Below are 24,306 nucleotides of genomic sequence, written 5' to 3' on the forward strand. Positions count from 1 at the left end.
CAACCAAAATGACTCCAATGACAATACATTATTTACCATTCATTTGTGTTGGGCACAAAATAATCTGAAAACACAACCAAAACAAACTGCAAATGAATCCAAGTTTGTACAGTTAAAAGCTTGAAGTAATCATTGTGTGCTAGGAATATGGAGCCAAATACAAAACATTTGACTACATTAATACAAGTAAAATTGACCCAATACTTTCGGTCCTTTAAAATGGGGGGGGGGGAGACTATGTACAAAAGTACTGTAATTTCTGAACGGTTCACCTGATATGATTGAAAATACCCTCAAATTAAAGCTGACAGACTGAACTTTAACCTCCTAGTCATTATATCATTGCAAATCCAAAGTGTTGGAGTACAGAGCTGAAACCACAACAAATGGGTCACTCTCCCAATATGTTGGAGCTCAATGAATTGTCACTTGATTATCTTAATCACTGTCTTATCTGGTTAAGGGCTGGAGATAAGTCTAGAGCCGTGGTTAGCGTTCTGGTGACGAGGATGGCAGGGAAAGAGAGCAGGATCTTCCAATTAGATCCAGGCTGTATCTCCTGACCTTTGCCCTGGGGAGTGTCAGGATATCCTGGCCACTGAAAAGTAAAGCGGATACCTCGTCGGTTGCACAACTGAATGGATTCAACCATCTGAAGACCGATTTTTAGGGCTGTGTGTAACGGGTGTCGTAATGATTGGACCAAGGTGCAGCGGGAACGTGTACACTCATCTTCTTTAATTGGTAAAAAGAAGGAAAAAACAAACAAAACGGACGGCACTAACAGTCCTGTCATGTGCTCAGACACTAAACAAGGAGACAACTACCTACAATTCTCATTACAAACACACCCCTATACATAGGACTTTCAGTCAGAGGCAACGAGGAACAGCTGCCTCCAATTGAAGGCCAATCCCAATTAACTAAACATGGAACTAAACAACCTAGATCTAACATGGAAATACACTAACCTAGAACATAACCCCGGAACACTCTAAACAAACACCCCTCTACATAAACACATAGCCCAACAAACCCCGAACCACATAAAACAAACACCCCATGCCACGTCCTGACCAAACTACAATAACAAATAACCCCTTTACTGGTCAGGACGTGACACTGTGCGTTTTATCATGCGGAGGGCATAGCCACGGGAAGTAGGGGTTCTGAGGGTTCTACAGCACCCCCTGATAAATAAAATAATAATAATAAACATCTTCCCACGGCCATGGCAGAGGGGGTTGATGGATGGGTGTTGAATAAAGATTGTGCACTCTCTCTCCTGACAAATCTATTGATCTACCCTGCTTCTGACCCTCTCTCCCCCTGTCAGCGAGAACCAAACCAAGCATGACAGCAGTAAGAGACCTGTCGTAAGGAGTAAAACAAACATTAAAAAAACACCATTAGCTGACTGTATTGATATAGTTCTGCTTGTTGCCATGACTTATTTGGAAGGCGTGTAGCAGGCTCCTGCCTCGGCGCTGGAACAGAATCACTGCCCAAATCTTTAATTTTGAGGAACACTGAATAATTCAGACATGCAGTATTGGCAGCTCCCATCTCGTGCTTTCTGCCAAGAAGTATCAAAGCATCAGAGGGCAACAGAATGTATAATTGATACTACATAGTAATGAAGAATCCTTTTTTTGGTCCAGCATCAGAGGTTCAAACGCTGTGTTGTAAAAAATGTTACTTTATTTATGGGAAGCATGGCATTGGCAGACATCCAGGGTCCTCATGCCACTGCATAGAGATTTCAGGGTTCTGCATTATCTAAGACCCTGTCTGTGCCTGGTATTGAAACTACGTTTTTAGCTCTAATCAAATATAATTTGGACAAGGCTTTTGCAGCCAAGAAGTGTTGAAAAGTGCCTCATGCACCTATGGACTTTACAACATTAGAAAGTGGGCACATTCTCAAAACACCAAACTTCTAAAACATCAAATCTGTAACTTATTCTTTTAGACTTTTCATTACATTAAAACAGAATCTGATTTTAAATACAACCACACTCAAGAAGCCAGTTACAAAAGGTATTTTCAAATAATCTGTCACCACATAAAACCCACAGAGCACCAGACCCACCAGGCTCTTTTGAATGAATGGTGAAATATGTCCCTGTACTGACCCTTCACACGTGACCTTTTTACCTCATCTCCTTTGTTGTCAATCAGCTGGGGGACATTGTGGCGTAGTCCCTCGCCGCAGTACTTTTGTTGCCAGCTCTTTCCCCAGACAGCCGTGACATTGTAAAACGCCAACCACGGTCAGCAGGGCTAATTGGGTGGAGTGTTGAAGTATAGCATCAGGAGACTGTGCTGACTGTGCTGCCGCCTCGCTGTCTGACTCCATTACATGCTGCTGTGTGGAGAAATCGACACCGCGCCTGTGGGGTTAGTTAACACAAACATATCCTATCTCAGAATGATAATGCAAAAAAAGACAAGATGTTTATGTGGCCCCTGTCTAATGCATTACATGAACTGTATGCAGAACCTTGTCTGTAATTCTGAGATGTGACACTGAACCTGCCTGGTCAAAATAGAGATTGAATGGAAATAAGAAATGCCAATAATGATTTGGGTACACCGTACATTGAAGGGCAGTTTTGCGGACACAGATTACGCCTAATCCTAGACTAAATTCCACTTTTTTTAACTGAAATGGCATTTCCCAGACATGGTTTAAAATAGTCTCAGACTTGCCCTAGTCTGGATTATAAATCTGAATTCCAAAATGCCAATTAGTTAGTCTAGAGCTAAGTGAAGGTTTTCAATTAAATCTGGCCAAAGGCGGGTTTAATTTCAGATTAATGGATGTTTGCGCCCAGGTTGAGAGAAACTGAATTACCTGGACTATTTCAATGATGATCACAGAGCACCACCAAGACTAGACGGAAGGACGGTTATAGACCGGAGCAACACACTGAATGATTTTTGATTAAATCAATTTCCGTTTTTCCGTACAAAGAAAATGGAGCTGACATAATTTGTTTGCTTGAGCCAAGGCTTTCGTCTGACTCTCTCTTCGGGGGAAGCCCCGTCCCTCCTTCCCGACATGTACTGATCACCTGGAACCTTCCATCATGAAACAGGAGATTTGTGTGGTATAAATGAACCAACCTGTATGCAGAGTAGTCCACAAAGAGTTACAGTTCATTTAAGGAAATCACTCAGTTGAAATGAATTTATTAGGCCCTAATCTGTGGATTCCACATGACTAGGAATACAGATAGATATGCATCTGTTTAGTCACAGATACCTTAAAAAAACAAAGGTAGGGGCGTGGATCAGAAAACCAGTCACTATCTGGTGTGAACACCTTTTGCCTCATGCAGCGCGACACATCTCCTTCGCATAGAGTTGATCAGACTGTAGATTGTTTGTTGTCCCACTCCTCTTTAATATCTGTGCAAAGTTGCTCGATATTGGCGAGAACTGTAACACGCTGTTGTACACATCGATCCAAAGCATCACAAACATGCTCAATGGGTGACATGTCTGGTGAGTATGCAGGCCATGGAAGAACTGAGATAGGTTCAGCTTCCAGGAATTGTGTACAGATCCTTGCAACATGGAGCCATTCATTATCATGCTGAAACATGAGGTGATGGCGGCGGATGAATGGAATGATAATTGGCCTCAGGATCTCGTCACGGTACCTCTGTGCATTCAAATTGCCATCGATAAAATTCTGAAACCTGGGATTCATCCGTAAAGAGCACACAGCGTGCCAGTGTCCATCGAAGGTGAGCATTTGCCCACTAAAGTTTGTTGCGATGCCAAACTACAGTCAGGTCAAGACCCTGGTGAAGACGACAAGTCTATTTCTGACAGTTTGTGCAGAAATTCTTTGTTTGTGCAAACCCAGTTTCATTATTTTTCCCGCAGGTGAAGCCGGATGTGGAGGTTCTGGGCTGGCGTGGTTACGTGTGGTCTGCAGTTGTGAGGCCGGTTGGATGTACTGACAAATACTCAAAAGAGAGACATGAACTGTCAATTCTCTGGCAACAGCTCTGGTGGACATTCCTGCAGTCAGCATTCCAATTGCACGCTCCCTCAACTTGAGATATGTGGCATTGTGGTGTTTGACAAAACTGCACATTTTTAGTGGCCTTTTATTGTCCCCAGCACAAGGCACACCTGTGTAATGATCAGGCTGTATAATCAGCTACTTGATATGCCACACCTGTCAGGTGGATGGATTGTTTTGGCAAAGGTGAAATGCTTACTAAGAGGGATGTAAACAAATGATGTGCACAAAATTTGAGTGAATGGAAAATGTCTGTGATCTTTTTTTGATTTCGGCTCCTGAAACATGGGACCAAGACTTTACATGTTGCGTTTTTTATATTTATGTTCAGTGGACATCAAGTTCCTGATGCTGCCCAAGCCAACTACAAGGTAGAGTTCGATGACTATGGGAACTTCCCTGGAGTCACTGGCTGTACGTATGGATGTCATAGTCCCATCAAGTGTCCCTATACAGCAGATGCTGTAAACATCTGGTTCTCAAATGTACAAAGTGTATGCCCTACCAGTGTTCAGTTCTCCAACGTTGTTAAGGTGCAAATCATGACTCAAGAATTTTCTAAAACTCTTTGTATGCTCAGCTCGAAGGAGGACAACGTAGTGGAATCATACTTGGTGATGGTGGGTATAGGGCTTTCAACCAAGGACATGCTGCATTGACATAATTGCAACAGCATGGCTTCATATTGACCTCAAATAGCATGGCTGCCCAGTGCTTCACAATGACCTCAAACAGCATGGCTGCCCAGTGCTTCACATTGAAGATGATGACCCAGATGTTCCCATGGTTAAGCCAGACAATGACAGAAATGGACTAGCCTGCAGAGATGCAGTACTTCTCACAACAGATGGTTCAAGTGATTGAAGCAAACAATAGCCATGGATTGGTAACAAGGTTTTTAATTCACAAATGGAAATATGGGGACCCCCGGACTGGTGCTGGTTTGAGAAGCACATTGGCACTACTGCTGCTGCTTCATGTTTCTCTCCTGCTTCGTAGCCAACTTAACATGAAGAACATTGGTACTGCTTTTTCATTTGAGTTGAATGCATTACAAAATTGTGGTCCAGGCATTCATTTTATTTTCTGTTGAGGAATCATGCTGTTTGTTCTTTTTATTTAACCTCTATTTAACCTTTATTTAACTAGGCAAGTCAGTTAAGAACAGATTCTTATTTACAATGATGGCCTACCAAAATGCCTTCTGCGGGGACAGGGGCTGGGATTAAATTAAAAACAATATATATGACAAAATGCACATCACGACAAGAGAGCCAACAACACTACATAAAGAGAGACCTAAGACAACACAGCATGGTAGCAACACAACATGACAACATGGTAGCAACACAACATGATAGCAGCACAAAACATGTCACAAACATTATTGGGCACAGACAACAGCACAAAGGGCAAGAAGGTAGAGACAACAATACATCACGCAAAGCAGCCACAACTGTCAGTATGAATGTCCATGATTGAGACTTTGAATGAAGAGATTGAGATAAAATTGTCCAGTTTGAGTGTTTTGTTGTAGCTCGTTCCAGTCGCCAGCTGCAGCGAACTGAAAAGCGACCCAGGGATGTGTGTGCTTTGGGGACCTTTAACAGAATGTGACTGGCAGAACGGGTGTTGTATGTTGAGGATAAGGGCTGCAGTAGATATCTCAGATAGGGGGGAGTGAGGCTTAACCTTTCTGGCGCAGGCGTTCCGCTAGCGACCCACCTCGACAACATCCGGTGAAATTGCAGAGCGCCAAATTCAAAATATAGAAATAGTCATAATAAACATTCATAACAAATACAAGTGTTATACATCGGCTTAAATATTAACTTCTTGTTAATCCAACCACTTTGTCAGATTTCAAAAGGCTTTACAACGAAAGCATACCATGCGATTACAAAAGCATGAAAAACATTTTCCAACCAAACAGATGCATCACGAAAGTCAGAAATGGCGATAAAATAAATCGCTTACCTTTGAAGATCTTCATCTTTTTGCAATCCCAAAGGTCTCAGTTACACAATGAATGTTCGTTTTGTTCGATAAAGTCCTTCTTTATATCCCAGAAATGTCTGTTTATTTGGCGCGTTTGATTCAGAAATACACCGGTTCCAACTCGCCCAACATGCCTACAACGGATCTAATAAGTTACCTGTAAACTTGGTCCAAAGATTTCAAACAACGTTTCTAATCCAGCCTCAGGTACCCTAAAATGTAAATAATCGATCAAATTTAAGACGGAATAAATTGTTTCCAATACCGGAGAAAAACAAGGAGCGCGCTCTCATTCACACGCACTAAAAGATTAGAGTCCACCTGAGTGACACTTAAAGAATACGACTACTACTTCATTTTTCAACAAAAAAACATTGAACAATTTCTAAAGACTGTTGACATCTAGTGGAAGGCATAGGAACTGCAATCTGGGTCCTAATAATTTGTCTTCCCCATAGAAAAGCATTGGAAAATCCAATGACCTCAAAAAAAGAATTTCCTGGATGGATTTTCCTCGGGGTTTCGCCTGCCAAATCAGTTCTGTTATACTTACAGACATTATTTTAACAGTTTAAGAAACTTTAGAGTTTTCTAACCAGTACTACCATACATATACATATCCTAGATTCTGGGCCTGAGTAACAGGCAGTTTACTTTGGGCACCTCAGTCATCCAAACTTCACGAATACTGCCCCCTAGCCTTAAGAAGTTTTAAGAGGGTTTTATAAATAAACATCAACCAGTGTGTCTTGCGCCGGGTATACATAGATGACCAGTTTACAGAGGAGTAAAAAGTGCAGTGATGTGTCCTATAAGGAGTATTGGTAGCAAATCTGATGGCCGAATGGAAAAAGAACATCTAGCCACTCGAGAGCACTCTTACCTGCCAATCTATAAATGATTTCTCCATAATCTAACATGGGTACGATGGTCATCTGAATCAGGGTTATTTTGGCAGCTGGGGTGAAAGAGGAGCTATTTCGATAGAGGAAACCAAGTCTAGATTTAATTTAGCCTGCAGCTTTGATATGTGCTTAGAGAAGGACAGTGTACCGTCTAGCCATACTCCCAAGTAATTGTATGAGGTGACTCAAGCTCTAAATCCACAGGGGTAGTAATCATGACTGTGCTTAGTGGGGCATTCTTCTTACCAAACCACATTACCTTTTGTTTTGGAAGTGTTCAGAACAAGGTTAAGGGTAGAGAAATCTTTTTGGACACAAAGAAAGCTTTGTTGTAGAGCGTTTAACACAAAATCCAGGGAGGGGCCAGCTGAGTATGACCGTATCATCTGCATATACTAAACAGTTGAAGTCGGAAGTTTACATACACCTTAGCCAAATACATTTAAACTCAGTTTTTCACAATTCCTGACATTTAATCCTAGTAAAAAGTCCTCGTCTTAGGTCAGTTAGGATCACCAATTTATTTTAAGAATGTGAAATGTCAGAATAATAGTAGAGAGAATGATTTCTTTCATCGCATTCCCAGTGGGTCAGATGTTTACATACACTCAATTAGGATTTGGTAGCATTGTCTTTAAATTGTTTTCACTCGGGTCAATCGTTTCGGGTAGCCTTCCACAAGCTGGGTGAATTTTGGCCCATTCCTCCTGACAGTGCTGGTGTAACAGTCAGGTTTTTAGGCCTCCTTGCTCGCACATGCTTTTTCAGTTCTGCCCACACATTTTCTACAGGATTGAGGTCTGGGCTTTGTGATGGCCACTCCAATACCTTGACTTTGTTGTCCTTAAGCCATTTTGCCACAACTTTGGAAGTATGCTTGGGGTCATTGTCCATTTGGAAGACCCATTTGCGACCAAGCTTTAACTTCCTGACTTGATGTCTTGAGATGTTGTTTCAATATATCCACATAATTGTCCTTCCTCATGATGCCATCTATTTTGTGAAGTGCACCAGGCAAGGAACCCCCACAACATGATGCTGCCACCCCCGTGCTTCACGGTTGGGAGGGTGTCCTTCAGCTTGCAAGCCTCCCTCTTTTTCCTCCAAACATAACGATGGTTATTACGGCCAAACAGTTCTATTTTTGTTTCATCAGACCAGAGGACATTTCTCCAAAAAGTACGATCTTTGTCCCCATGTGCAGTTGCAAACTGTAGTCTGGCTTTTTTATGTCGGTTTTGGAGCAGTGGCCCCTTCCTTGCTCAGCGGCCTTTCAAGTAATGTCGATATAGGACTCGTTTTACTGTGGATATGGATACTTTTGTACCTTTTTCCTCCAGCATCTTCACAAGGTCCTTTGCTGTTGTTCTGGGATTGATTTGCACTTTTCGCACCAAAGTACGTTTATCTCTAGGAGACAGAACGCGTCTCCTTCCTGAGCAGTATGACGGCTGTGTAGTCCCATGGTGTTTATACTTGCATACTATTGTTTGTACAGATGAACATGGTACCTTCGCGCATTTGGAAATTGCTCCCAAGGATGAACCAGACTTGTGGAGGTCTACAATTTTTTTTCTGAAGTCTTGGCTGATTTCTTTTTGATTTTCCCATGATGTCAAGCCAAAGAGGCACTACGTTTGAAGGTAGGCCTTGAAATACATCCACAGGTACACCTCCAATTGACACAAATTATGTCAATTAGCCTATCAGAAGTTTCTAAAGCCATGACATCATTTTCTTGAATTTTCAAGGCTGTTTAAAGGCACAGTCAACTTAGTGTATGTAAACTTCTGACCCACTGGAATTGTCATACAGTGAATTATAAGTGAAATAATCTGTCTGTAAACAATTGTTGGAAAAATGACTTGTGTCATGCACAAAGTAACCAACTTGCCAAAACTATAGTTTGTTATCAAGACATTTGTGGAATGGTTGAAAAACAAGTTTTAATGACTCAATCCTAAGTGTATGTAAACTTCCGACTTCAACTGTATATAGAGAAAGGGAGAGAGAGAGGGGAGCGACAGCAGTGAGAAATATTTACAGGTGAAGTCGGAGGTTTACATTTAAAATTCCGACTTCAACTGTAAATGGATGAAAGAGCTTCCTACTGCCTGAGCTATGTTCTTGATGTAAATTGAGAAGAGCATGGGGCCCTAGGATCGAGCCTTGGGGGTACTCCCTTGGTGACAGGCAGTGGCTGAGACAACAGATTTTCTGACTTTATACACTGCACTCTTTGAGAGAGGTAGTTAGCAAAGCAGGCCAAAGACTCCTCAGAGACACCAATACTCCTTAGCTGGCCCACAACAATGGAATGGTCTACCGTATCAAAAGCTTTGGCCAAGTCAAAAATAGCAGCACAACATTGCTTAGAATCAAGAGCAGTGGTGACATCATTGAGGACCGTTAAGGTTTCAGTGACGCATCCATAACCTGAGCGGAAACCAGATTGCATACCAGAGAGAATACTATAGACATCAAGAAAGCCAGTCAGTTGATTATTGACAAGTTTTTCCAACACATTTGATAAACAGGGCAACATAGAAATAAGCCTATAACAGTTAGGATCAGCTTGATCTCCCCCTTTAAATACTGGACAAACCGTGGTTGCCTTCCAAGCAATGGGAACCTCCTCAGAAAGAAGAGATAGGTTGGAGATAGGGTTGGCGATGATAGGGGCAGCAACCTTAACTTCCCTGGGCTTGCATCCCACCTAGTCAACAGCCAGTGGAATCGCGTGGCGCGAAATACAAATACCTCAAATGCTATAACTTCAATTTCTCAAACATATGACTATTTTATGCAATTTTAAAGACAATACTCTCGTTAATCTAACTACATTGTCCAATTTCAAAAAGGCTTTACAACGAAAGCAAAACATTAGATTATGTCAGGAGAGTACCCTGCCAAAAATAATCACACAGCCATTTTCAAAGCAAGCATATATGTCACAAAAACCAAAACCACAGCTAAATGCAGCACTAACCTTTGAAGATCTTCATCAGATGACACTCGTAGGACATTATGTTATACAATACATGCATGTTTTGTTCAATGAAGTTCATATTTATATAAAAAAACAGCTTTTTACATTAGCATGTGATGTTCAGAACTAGCATACCCACCGCAAACCTCTGGGGAATTTACTAAATTACTCAAGATTAACGTTCACAAAATACATAACAATTATTTTAAGAATTATAGATACAGAACTCCTTTATGCAATCGCAGTGTCAGATTTTAAAATAGCTTTTCGGCGAAAGCACATTTTGCAATATTCTGAGTAGATAGCTCGGCCATCACAGGCTAGCTAATTTGACACCCAGCAAGTTTGGCGCTAAACTAAACTCAGAATTACTATTAGAAAAATTGGATTACCTTTGCTGTTCTTCGTTAGAATGCACTCCCAGGACTTCTACTTTAACAACAAATGTTGTTTTGGTTCCAAATAATCCATAGTTATATTCAAATAGCTCCGTTTTGTTCGTGCGTTCAGGTCTCTATCCGAAGGGTGACGCGCGAGCACATTTCGTGACAAAAAAAATCTAAATATTCCATTACCGTACTTCGAAGCATGTCAAACGCTGTTTAAAATCAATTTTTATGCTATTTTTCTCGTAAAATAGCGATAATATTCCAACCGGGCGACGTTGTATTCATTCAAAGGCTGAAAGAAAAAAATTGAGAATTCTCACGAACGCGCATCTCCAGTGTCACTGTTCCCAGCCTGACCACTCACAAAATCTCCTGCTGTTCTTCGCCCAGAGACAGGAGACACGTCATTCCACTTTCTGGTGCCTTCTGGGAGCCAATGGAAGCCTTAGAAAATGTCACGTTACAGCAGAGATGCTGTATTTTCGATAGAGATGCAACAGAAGGACAAGAAATTGTCAGACAGGGCACTTCCTGTATGGAATCCTCTCAGGTTTTGGCCTGCCATATGAGTTCTGTTATACTCACAGACACCATTCAAACAGTTTTAGAAACTTTAGAGTTTTCTATCCAAATCTACTAATTACATGCATATTCTCGTTTCTGGGCAAGAGTAGTAACCAGTTTAAATCGGGTACGTTTTTTATCCGGCCGTGCAAATACTGCCCCCTAGCCCCAACAGGTTAAAGAAGAAAGGTTCTAAACCATCTGACCCAGGTGTTTTTTTTGTGTGTCAAGTTTCAGGAGCTCCTTTAGCACCTCGGACTCATTGACTCCCTGCAGGGAGAAGCGTCGGGGCTAGTCGCATTACAAGGGGTGGGAGGTGAGGAAATGTTGGACGGGTAAGGAGGAATGGCTGAGTCAAATAGGAATCCTGACTTAATGAAGTGGTGATGAAAGAGCTTAGCCATGAGCTTCTTATCAGTAACAACCACATCATCAACATTAAGGGATTCTTTATGGGGGTATGTTTGTTAACAATACCACTGAAAATATAAAAAAAGAAGGTTCAAGTGAGGGGACAGAGGGGATCAAGCTGATTCTATACCATTTTACAGAGGCCAGTTCATGATGCTTGCTCATTAAAGTGTTTTAGTAAGCGTCTATGACAAATCAGGACAGGTCATTTCATAGAGCAGCCATTACGAACACAGGCTGTAAAACACTGATCATGAAGGTCATTACAGAAAATGCCAGACTGATACCTATCAGGATTATTTGTGAGGATAACATTGAGGAGTAGTATTTTCTGGGTGTTTGGAGTCATACCTTGTGGGATTGGTAATAATCTGAGAAAGATTTAAGGAGTCCCATTGCCTTAGGACTTGGTCAGGTGATTTAAGCATGTCCCAGTTTAGGTCACATAGCAGGACAAATTCAGACTTAGTGTAAGAGGCCAGAAGAGAGCTTAGGGCAGGTAGGGTACAGGTAGGGTACAGGCCAGTGCTGATGGAGGATAATCGCACCCAGCAACAGTCAACAAAGAGCTATTTGAAAGTTTAATGCTTAGAACCAGCAAATCAAATTGTTTGGGGACAGTCTTGGTGGAGACAACCGAGCACTGAAGGTGATACTTGGTAAAGATTGCCACTCCACCACATTTGGAAGATCTGTCTTGTCGAAAAAGGTTAACATCAGTATTCAAACACTCTTCCTTAACCATGTCTCGGTAATGACCAACACATCTGGATTGGAGCTGTGAACTCACACTTTCAATTGATCCATTTAAGGTAATAAGCTTCTAGTGTCAACGTGCAGAAAACCTAGGCTTTTACGAGAGCAGAAATCAGTGAACCAGATTTCCGAGTACAAGGGGCTAGCAACGGTGTACATGCACATTTCCAGATATCATCAGCAGTAGTATAATCAAGGCACTGCAGAGGACAGGGAGAGGGGAGTGTGGTGGGGGTACTTGTACCAGACTGGGAGACGGGCTAGGGCAGACTGTGAACAGGTCGCCAGGTGGAATCCGATGAGTAGGTGTCACACCCACTTGGGAGAAGCTTTTATTTCTGAAGGCAGATTTCTTGTAGGAAATGCCAATGGATGGTCTTTGAACAGCAGGAGGGGACTTCAAAGACTCTTGCCACTTGTCGGGCCCAAAGGCCTCGACACCTCACACCTCCGTGCTAATTGAAATTGTATCTGGTCTGTCCTAGCAAGCCTGGTAGACTTCAGTCAGCATTCAGTCCCCATAAAGTACTTTATTTTTTCGATAATTGGATGCGTCGGCACAATTCTCTTTTAGGTTTTTTTTCAAAGCCACTGACATTTTTGAACGTTTTATTTTTGGTTTAGGTGATTTCCTACAATTCCACACAATGCTATGTATTAGTTTCCCATCCCTGGTTTCTGAAGCATCTTCAGGTCTGCACTAAGTGCACATTGTTATCTGATTAGGCTTCACAAAGATTAACTGGTTAGTCCTTACATGCCTTAGTCTGGGACTCCCTAGTCTAGAACTAATTAATCTAAATAATTAAGTTTAGCAATTTTTATTCTGGATTCATTTAAGTAGAATTTAGCCTAGTCCTGATTTTAAACTCTGTCAGGGAAACCCATGTTGACTCCAGTGCTTTTCACAGTTTTGTCAAGTTGGCTGGATGTGCTTTGGGTGGTGGACCATTCTTGATACACATGGGAAACTGTTGAGCATGAAAAACCCAGCAGCATTGCAATTCTTGACACACTCAAACCGGTGTGCCTGGCACCTACTACCATACCCCCATACAAAAGCACTTAAATATTTTGTCTTGCCCATTCACCCTCTGAATGGCACACATACACGATCCATGTCTCAAAGCTTAAAAATCCCTCTTTAACCTGTCTTCTCCCCTTCATCTACACTGATTTGAATTGATTTTAACAGGTGACATCAATAAGGGATCATAGCTTTCACCTGGTCAGTCTGTCATGGAAAGAGCAGGTGTTCTTAATGTTTGGTGCATTCAGTGTATATAACTCACTCCACTCTGTTTCTAGATGTGACTAGACAAAATGTTTTTACCAAGATTGCGCTCTCATTTCAGATGCCGCTCGTACGAGGACTGCTGCGGGACCCGCTGCTGTGTCCGAGCCCTCTCCATCCAGCGGCTATGGTACTTCTGGTGAGTCCATCTTAACTCTGACTATAAATGGACTGGACAAGAGTTTTTGGAGAGATTTTCAGTGTTATTTGTTTGGTCCAATCAAAAGCATGCATGACATTAGCTGAATTGTAAGGCTTTCTCATTGCAATGTTTAAACACTATTTCTCATGCTTGTTCAATAAACCATAAACAATGAATTAACATGCACCTGTGGAACGGTCGTTAAGACACTAACAGCTTTCAGACGGTTGGCAATTTAAGGTCACAGTTATGAAAACTTAGGCCACTAAAGAGGGCTTTCTACTGACTCTGGAAAAACACCAAAAGAAAGATGACCAGGGTCCCTGCTCATCTGCGTGAACTTGACTTAGGCAGGCTGCAAGGAGGCATGAGGACTGCAGATGTGGCCAGGGCAATACACGGCTAAGACAGCTGTAACACATGATAATCACCTGTTGCTGTTTACTCTTGTTTCACTCTCCTCGAGCAACAACGTGATTAGGACTGGCTGTGTGGTTTCACTCTCCTCGGTCAACAACGTGATTAGGGCTGGCTGTATCACTCTCCTCGGTCAACAACGTGATTAGGGCTGGCTGTATCACTCTCCTCGGTCAACAACGTGATTAGGACTGGCTGTATCACTCTCCTCGGTCAACAACGTGATTAGGACTGGCTGTGTGGTTTCACTCTCCTCGGTCAACAACGTGATTAGGACTGGCTGTGTGGTATCACTCTCCTCGGTCAACAACGTGATTAGGACTGGCTGTGTGGTTTCACTCTCCTCGGTCAACAACGTGATTAGGACTGGCTGTGTGGTATCACTCTCCTCGGTCAACAACGTGATTAGGACTGGCTGTGTGGTTTCACTCTCCTCGGTCAACAACGTGATTAGGACTGGCTGTGTGGTTTCACTCTCCTCGGTCAACAACGTGATTAGGACTGGCTGTGTGGTTTCACTCTCCTCGGTCAACAACGTGATTAGGACTGGCTGTGTGGTTTCACTCTCCTCGGTCAACAACGTGATTAGGACTGGCTGTGTGGTTTCACTCTCCTCGGTCAACAACGTGATTAGGACTGGCTGTGTGGTATCACTCTCCTCGGTCAACAACGTGATTAGGACTGGCTGTGTCGTATCACTCTCCTCGGTCAACAACGTGATTAGGACTGGCTGTGTGGTTTCACTCTCCTCGGTCAACAACGTGATTAGGACTGGCTGTGTGGTTTCACTCTCCTCGGTCAACAACGTGATTAGGACTGGCTGTGTCGTATCACTCTCCTCGGTCAACAACGTGATTAGGACCGGCTGTGTTGGATCACTCTCCTCGGTCAAAAGTTTGGAGTCACTTAGAATTTTTTTTTTTTTCCATTAAAATAACATCAAATTGATCAGAAATACAGGATAGACATTGTTAATGTTGTAAATGACTATTGTAGCTGGAAACTGATTTCTTTTTTATGGAATATCTACATAGGCGTTCAGAGGCTCATTATCAGCAACCATCACATCTGTGTTCCAATGGCACGTTGTGTTAGCTAATCCAAGTTGATCATTTTAAAAGGCTAATTGATCATTAGAAAACCCTTTTGCAATTATGTTAGCACAGCTGAAAACTGTTGTTCTGATTTAAAGAAGCAATACAACTTGACTTCTTTAGACTAGTTGAGTATCTGGAGCATCAGCATTTGTGGGTTCAATTACAGGCTCAAAATGGCCAGAAACAAAGAACTTTCTTCTGAAACACGTCAGTCTATTCTTCTGAGAAATTAAGGCTATTCCATGCGAGAAATTGCCAAGAAACTGAAGATCTCGTATAACGCTGTGTACTACTCCCTTCACAGAACAGAGCAAACTGTCTCTAACCAGAATAGAAAGAGGAGTGGGAGGCCCCGGTGCAAGAGGACAAGTACATCATTAGAGTGTCTAGTTTGAGAAACAGATGCCTCACAAATCCTCAACTGGCAGCTTCATTAAATAGTACCCGCAAAACACCAGTCTCAATGTCAACAGTGAAGAGGCAACTCCGGGATGTTGGCCTTCTAGGCAGAGTTGCAAAGAAAAAGCCATATCTCAGACTGCCCAATAAAAATAAAAGATTAAGATGGGCAAAATAACACACACACTGGACAGAGGAAGATTGGAAAAGTGTTATGGACAGACAAATCTAAGTTTGAGGTGTTCGCATCACAAAGAACATTTGTGAGAAGCAGAAAAAATTTAAAGATGCTGGAGTGCTTGACGCCATCTGTCAAGCATGGTGGAGGCAATGTGATGGTCTGGGTGGTGGTAAAGTGGGATATTTGTACAGGGTAAAAGGGATCTTGAAGAAGGAAGGGTATCACTCCATTTTGCAATGCCATACCCTATGGACGGCGGTTAATTGGTGCCAATTTCTTCCTACAACAGCACAATGACCCAAAGCACAGCTCCAAACTATAAAATAACTATTTAGGGAAGAAGCAGTCAACTGGTATTCTGTCTATAATGGAGAGGCCAGCACAGTCACCAGATCTCAACCCTATTGAGCTGTTGTGGGAGCAGCTTGACCTTACGGTACATAAGAAGTGCCCATCAAGCCAGTCCAACTTGTGGGAGGTGCTTCAGGAAGCATGGGGTTACATCTCTTCATATTACCTCAACAAATTGACAACTAGAACGCCAAAGGTCTGCAAGGCTGTAATTGCTGCAAATGGAGGATTCTTTGACGAATGCAAAGTTTGAAGGACACTATTTCAATTAAATCATTATTTATAACCTTTTCAATATCTTGACTATTTTTCCTATTCATTTTGCAACTCATTTCATGTATGTTTTTCATGGAAAACAAGGACATTTCTAAGTGACCCCAAACTTTTGAAGTGTGTGTACACACATCTCAGTGCATTCGGAAAGTATTCAGACCCCTTCCCTTTTTCCACATTTTGTTACGTTACAACCTTATTCTAAAATCTATTTTTTTTTAAATAATACAGTATGCCATAATGACAAAGCGAAAACAGGTTTTTAGAATTTTTTGCAAATGTATGCAAATTAAAAAGACCTTTTTCAAGTGCATCCTTTTTCCATTGATGATCCTTGAGATGTTTCTTCAACTGGAGTGGAGTCCACCTGTGGTAAATTCTACTGATTGGACATGATTGATCACACAGTTGACAGTGCATGTCAGAGCAAAAACCAAGCCATGATGTTGAATGAATTGTCGTAGAGTTCCGAAACAGGATTCTGTCGAGGCACAGAGCTGAGGAACGGTACCAAAACAGTTCTGCAGCATTGAAGGTCCCCAGGAACACAGTTTGGAACCATCAAGACTTTTCCTAGAGCTGGGTGCCCGGCCAAACTGAGCAATCAGGGGAGAAGGGTCTTGGTCAGGGAGGTGACCAAGAACATGATGGTCACTCTGACAGAGCTCCAGAGACAACCATCACTGCAGCACTCCACCAAATTGGGCATTTATTTGGTAGAGTGTCCAGACAAAAACCTCTCCTCAGTAAAAGGCACATCCCAGCCCACTTGGAGTTTGCCATAAAAGCACCTGAAGGACTCTCAGATCATGCAAAAAAAGATTCTCTGGTTTGATGAAACCAAGATTGAACTCTTTGGCCTGAATGCCAAGCGTCACGTCTGGAGGAAAGACATGGCACCATCCCTACGGTGAAGCATGGTGGTGGCAGCGTCATGCTGTGGGGATGTTTTTCAGCAGCATGGACTGAGAGTCTAGTCATGATTGAGGGAAAGATTAACAGAACAAAGTACAGATATCCTTGATGAAAACCTGCTCAGGACCTCAGACTGGGGCGAAGGTTCATCTTCCAACAGGACAACGACCCTAAGCACACAGCCAAGACAACGCAGGAGTGGCTTCGTGGTAAGTCTCAGAAATGTCTTTGAGTGGCCCTGCCAGAGCCCGGACTTGAACCTAATCTAACAGCTCCAGAGAGACCTGAAAATAGCTGTGCAGTGACACTCCTCATCCAACCTGACAGAGCTTGAGAGGATCTGCAGAGAAGAATGGGAGAAACTCCCCAAATATAGGTGTGCCAAGCTTGTAGTGTTATACCCAATAAGACTCAAGGCTGTAATCAACCAAGGACTGTGTAAAGGGTCTGAATACTTATGTAAATGTGATATTTGAAGTTATTTTTTATTATACATTTGTAAATGCTGTTTTTGCTCTGTCATTATGGGGTTTTGTGTGTAGATTGATGTTGGGGGCGGGGGGAACTATTTGAATACAGTTTAGAATAAGGCTGTAACAAAATGTGGAAAAAGTCAAGGGGTCTGAATGCTTTCCGAATACACTGTAAAGTATGAAAAAGCAAAAATATATATATTATTATTTTACTTTTATTGTGTACTAGATCATATGGGTTGATAGTGTTTCCAACCTCAAGAAAGCTATGGAATTGTATCTCTTCAGACATAAATAAACAATTCCATAGCTTTCTTGAGGTTGGAAACACTACTACATTAATAAAATATTCCCCTCTTACTAGATTGACGAAAGCCATAGCAAAGTTTAACTTTATACTCCAATGCATGTCCCACTCTGACTGCTCTCTTTCTCTCTCCTCTCTCTCTCCCCTTCTCTTTCTCCAGGTTGATGCTGATGATGGGGGTGCTGTTCTGCTGCGGAGCGGGCATCTTTTTCCGCAGGTGCATTCACCCCTCGCCCCTCAGCGACGAGCATGCCTTCAACGTCTCCTTTACCAGGCAGCCTGTATCCACGCCAGGTCAGTGGGAGTATACGGCATAGACGAGCGGTTCCAGGAAGTGGATTCTCAATTCTTTTAACCCATTGTGATAAATGTTAGCGATATTACTGTGCAACCTAGATGTTCTATTTTCTCTCCGAGATTGCAAGACAAATTCATATGTTGATGTATTTGGTTTCAACCTCTGTCTTGAAGTTGTTTTTAAGCCCATTTCTGGTGCAAAGAGCCCCAAAAACTTCACTAACCTTGCAGTCTGTATCATCCAATCACAGAGCAGATACAAGTCACGTGATACGCCAGCAAACACATGGCGGCACCCGACAGCAAAACACGTGACTTACATCTGCCCCATGATTGGATGCAGCATGTCATTTGGCCATGATGACTAGAAGATGTAGATGGGTAAATTAGGCTAACCAGCTATCTGGCTGACATGGGCTAGCTGATCAACAGGGCATTTCTGACAGGTTATAAATATCTCTCCAAAGTCTGTCAGTGAACGACATAAGATGAAAACTGCCCATATTGCACCTTTGTGCCTTCTACTATTAGAACTGTCAACAACAGTAATTTGAAAACCTGACTGATTTCCTAAAAAATATGATTTAATGTCGGGACCCGCAGTCCACATTGATCCCGTTCTGGGTCTGAATCCGGAACCGCGGTCTGCCAGTTGAGTATGGCTTGTATAACTGTTTTGGGGGTCAGCAATGGTTATCTATACTGTACAGTTATGTTTTAAGTATTCAGAAATACATTTCTAGAGCAGGAGGATATCTGTCAAACAGGTTTCATTCTGATTAAGACATCGCTGAAGGAGACCGAATCACAGGTTATTTTGATTCAAAGAGCCAATTTACACCCCGGGGGGGGGGGGGGTGTGTGTTTAATCAGATCTAATTATGTTCATTCCAGGTGCAGTGAGATAATTAAAATGGCTGCTGATGATATACACACGTAGAGCCAGGCAGCCGCTCTTAGTCAAAACCATATATTTAGGCAGTGGTGTAAAGTACCCTAAGTAAAAATACTTAAAACAAAGTACTATTGAAGTAGTTTTTTAGGGAGTATCTGTACTTTACTATTTAGATTTTTGATAACTTTTACTTCACTGACACCCAAAAAGTACTCGTTGCATTTCGAATGCTTAGCAGGACAGGAAAATGGTTTCATTCACACCCTTATCAAGAGCTCATCCCTACTGCCTCTGATTTGGCAGACTGACTAAACACAAATGCTTAATTTGTAAATTATGTTGGAGTGTGCCCCTGAATATCCGTGAATAAAAAAACAAGAAAATGGTGCCGTCTGGTTTGCTTAATATAAGGAATTTGAAACGATTAATACGTTTGATACTTAAGTATATTTTCAACTAAATACTTTTACTCAAGTATAATTTTACTGGGTGACTTTTACTTGAGTCATTTTTTATGAAGATACCTTTTTTACTTTTACTCAAATATAACAATTGGGTACTTTTTCCCACCACTGCATTTAGGCTAAACGAGTGTATGGTTTCGGTTTCCAAGGCGGCTGAGAACTGGCGCAGTTCAAAGTCTAGTTTTGATTTACATTTTGTTCAGTTGTCAATAATTCAACGTGAAATCAACAAATTGTGACTTTTTAGTAAATCCAATCCGTTTTCCACGTTGATTCAACGTCGTCACATTGATTTTTGTTGTTGTTGTTGTTCAAATAACATTGGAAACACAGCGTTGACAGCTAAGCATGTTGGTAGTTGTGGGAACAGTATGTGGGATGTTTGTCATGAATATTTGATGTTGCATCCTGTGTCAGAACACTTAACCGGGGGCTTTGAGCTGTTTAGAAGAGGGCGGAAAGAGGAACATTTTTAAATACTTTATTTGAATCCACAAATCACATAACTCACACAGATCTGAATTTGCACTCTGATTTAACAATGGTTTCTCTGTCCTCCCCATGCAGTATCCCAGCAGCCTGGCATGGTAGGCTACGGCGACCCCGGTGGCGTCATGACTTCCCCCCTCACCCCCATCCATCCCGGCCCCGCCCATACGATGAACGACTACCCTCCACCGCCCTCGTACTGCAACCACCCACCCCCACCCTACGAACAGATTTTCCGGACACCAGAGAAGAAGTAAGTCTCAGCGGCGTTCCCTCCGTTCCTTCTCCTTCGTTGTGACATCACCAGCAGAATGGACAAGGACAGGAGGGGACAGCCACAGTGTGTCAGCCCAAGTGCTCACCCAGGTCACAGGGACAAGAAACCGACAACCACCTAGAGGAACAAACTGTCCTTCCTGAGGACCTGGATACAGACCGGCTCAATATGTCTCCATGGTTTGGATTTTCACAATCAATCATACTTTCTAATTTACACAAAAGCATAATTATATATATATCAGTCTTTTTCTGCTGGCAGTGTCATCTTGATGAGCGTGGTCTGTGACTGATCTGTCATGAGGCACTCAGACTCCTGTAAATGACACTAAACTGAGGAATTTCAATGGAGAATGCTGACCCAAGATCAGCAAATTGCTTTTAGATGAACAGATTCACGTTAGTATTATGGTAGAGTAAGCTGACCTAGGACCAGGGCATAAGAACAGACACTGTCTAAAACTGTACACGAGTGACAGCAAATTGGAGTTGAAGGCACCTTGGAGAAGTTACTACACAAGTTGTTTTGAATAGCTTAAAGGGTTAAAGACTCTGTTAGGATGCGTCCACACTAATTGGGCTGCTTGTCTCCTCCTGAATCCTGTGACTATAAACACTCCGGGCAGGAAGTCTGATCGCTGTGAAGGAGGGGAAACGGACCTGGATTAATCAGACCTGGATTTATCACACCTATTATGTGCATTGGAGAGAGCGATAATATGGAGAGGCAGATTTTTTTATTTGTTTATTCACATTATGGACGCGTGTATTCCTACTGTGCGGACTGTGGCGATTCATCCCTCTGGATCGGGACACAACAAACTGGCAAGAAATCCAATCAACCAGCCAGACTCCAAATTGAGACCAAGTCATGTGGTTTCCATTGTGATAACTTCAGTCAGTAACAGGATGTCGAGAGTGAAAGCTATCGCAACCCTGCCAACGCCATATTCTCTAAGAATCCACTTCCACTCACCGCCACAGAGGTTCAGCCATGGTTTTTCAGAGATCTGGACTTCAGTTTGTAATGTAAGGAGCTCGACCAGAATGAGGATTAACTCAAATCAATGCGTTTGTTCTGCACGCGCATGCATGCAGGTTGCAACTGGATCACGTTTCGCTGAGGAACTCAAGGACTTTGAATACTGGACCTTCGAAGTATTCACATCCCCTGTCTTTTTCCACATGTAGTTGTTACAAAGTGGGATTAAAATGATGTTTTTTTGTCAACGATCTACACAATACTTGAATGTCAAAGTGGAAGAAATATTCTACAGCCACCACTAGGCTTGACAATATGGAGAGTGGTACTTAGGAATGTGCTGTATTGGATTTTCCCCAAACATAACACTTTGTATTCAGGACAAAAAGTTAATTGCTTTGACACATTTTTTGCAGTATTACTTTAGTGTGTTGTTGCAAACAGGATGCATGTTTTGGAATATGTTTATTCTGTTCAGGCTTCCTTTTTACTCTGTCCTTTAGGTTAGTATTATGGAGTTACACCAATGTTGTTGATCCATCCTCAGCTTTCTCCTTTCACAGCCATTAATAACTGTAACTGTTTTAAAGTCATCATTGGCCTCATGGTGAACTCCCTGAGAGGTTTCCTTCCTCTCCGGCAACTGAGTTATGAAGGACGCCTGTATCTTTGTAGTGACTGGGTGTATTGATACACCATCCAAAGTTTAATAACTTGACCATGCTGAAAGGGATATTCAATGTCTTTGTGGTTGAATCTGTTTGAGTTTGTTATGCACATTTTTACTCCTGAACTTATTTATGCTTGCCATAACAAAAGGGTCGAATACCAATTGACTGAAGACATGACATATTTTCAGTTTGAATGAATTTGTAAAAATTCTTAACCTAAATTCCACTTTGACATTATGGGATTATTGTGTGTAGACCAGGGACAAATCTCAATTTAAGCAATTTCTAAATGCAGGCTGTAACACACAATTTTAGAAAAAAGTCCAGGGGTGTGAATACTTTTCTGAAGACAGTGTGTATGGGAAGCTTTGACTAATGACACACTGGTAGAACTGACGGATTCTCAATTTCTGTGCTGCAATAAATCTCTAGAAAATGTAGTGGTAGTCACAAACGCTAACGGCACTCTTCAAATCTAATTTTATTGGTCACATACACATATTTAGCAGATGTTATTGCGGGTGTAGCGAAATGCTTGTCAAAGTTGCTTAGGAGCTAGAAGCAGAGCTGCCATATCTTACTACTTTCAGTAGCCTAGTTGTTCAAACAAGCAGAATGTTATTGGTCAACTGGTCCTGCATAGGTAAAACTCTGTAAATTGGTAAAAATGATTTCATGTATAAATCTGGAAGCATTTAATTTCAGATAACACATTTCACAAGACAACCATTCTACATGATGTGTACAGTAAAGACTCCATGTGACTGGCTATTGGTTGAGTAGTTCCTAGACCCTGGTATGGACCCACGAAAGTACCAGGATGTGTTCTGTTGACATCTAGTGTGAAACAGGCACCCAAACCCTCAAGGAACACGATCATGTGAAAATGTCCTAAGAGAGGTGACTATTGTCTTTGCAGGATATGAGACCATAAGATCTGTTGACCAGATCCAACTAACCAACCATTACTGTCATAGAGCAACATCCTCGTGGACATTTCAAGTCTGTTTGTGTAGATAGCTGGCAAACTGTGTATATGGACACTATTAGAGCAGAACCAAGAAGGGGGATCTACAGTAGGGTAAGTGTTTAGTATTGGATGTTGTACAGACATTTGGCTAATCTGACTTTTTATTTATTTAATCATTTTAACTATGCAACAGAGATTTAAATCGTGGAGCTTGAGGATTTTATTTTACTGTTGTAGCGATCGGTTGGTTTTTGCCATTTTATGTTACGACAAAAAAAGTAATTATCCATCCATGAGATGTGGTTAATAAAGTTTCCTTCTGATCAAAGTTGGGGTTGATTTATTCACTTTAAAGTTGTCCGTGACTGCCGTCTCACTTCAGTCCTGCTTGGAGAAAAAAGTGAGGGGAAAAAAGTATTTGATCCCCTGCTGATTTTGTACGTTTGCCCACTGACAAAAGAATCCAGAAAAACGCATGTAAAAAATGTTATAAATTGATTTGCATTTTAATGAAGGAAATAAGCCACATTTTTCCTCATTAACCATTTTAGATGTGGGGACCTGTGTGGGTCTGGTACCGGTTCCAACTGACAATTTCGTTTATAAATTGATCTGTGGACACGGTAGACCGAAGTGGCTTGCACTGAGCGATAGCCCCGGTTCCCACATTTTTTTTTCTTTCTCAGCTTGTCTGACATAGGATGTAAACTTGAAGCTAGGATGCCCCTCCTACCATTTTCATTTGCTCTTCAGACTCTCCAAACTCCTGGCTGAACAAACTGGTCACAGAGCATTTTGTATTATTCTGTACGTAAATCCTACACACTCTCCATTTAGCATGATATGTTATGTTTGGTATGGTTTCATAAGACAGATGGTTACTTAAAGCAGAAACGAAAGTTTTTTGATTGGTCAGATGTACAACGCTTACATCTAGCAACCCAACGGTTGCGAGTTTGAATCATCATAGACAACTAATTAACAACTTTTCAACTATTCTGAACAAAAATAAATGGAACATGCAACAATTTCACTGAGTTACAGTTCATAGAAGGAACCAGTCAATTGAAATAAATTCATTAGTCTATGGATTTCACATGACTGGGCAGGAGCGCAGCTTGGGAGCCAGGCCCAGCCAATCACAATGAGTTTTTCCTCACAAAGGGGCTTTATTACAGACGGAAATACTCCTCAGCACCCCCCCTCAGACGATCCCGCAGTTGAAGAAGCCGGATGTGGAGGTCCTGTGTTGGCGTGGTTACACGTGGTCTGCGGTTGTGAGGCAGGTTGGATTTGCTGCCAAATTCTCTAAAACATTATTGGAGGCAGCTTATGGTACAAAAATGAACATTCAGTTCTCTG

The 24,306-nt window shown here is 41.9% G+C and overlaps 1 protein-coding gene across 2 annotated transcripts in view; it reads left to right on the forward strand.

The window, feature by feature from the left end:
- The window catches only part of LOC115149416 (vesicular, overexpressed in cancer, prosurvival protein 1), a 55,882-nt gene extending 34,203 nt beyond the window's left edge, over nucleotides 1–21,679 (forward strand). For both annotated transcript variants that reach the window (XM_029692254.1, XM_029692264.1), the window contains exons 3-5: nucleotides 13,407–13,484; nucleotides 18,061–18,194; nucleotides 20,124–21,679. In XM_029692254.1, the coding sequence (XP_029548114.1) occupies nucleotides 13,407–13,484; nucleotides 18,061–18,194; nucleotides 20,124–20,302 (391 nt within the window). In that variant the 3' untranslated portion in view covers nucleotides 20,303–21,679. The remainder of the gene's footprint in view (nucleotides 1–13,406; nucleotides 13,485–18,060; nucleotides 18,195–20,123) is intronic.
- Nucleotides 21,680–24,306: the final 2,627 nt, after the last annotated feature.

Source organism: Salmo trutta, chromosome 2, assembly GCF_901001165.1.
Source record: "Salmo trutta chromosome 2, fSalTru1.1, whole genome shotgun sequence".
Taxonomy (NCBI): Eukaryota; Metazoa; Chordata; class Actinopteri; order Salmoniformes; family Salmonidae; genus Salmo; species Salmo trutta.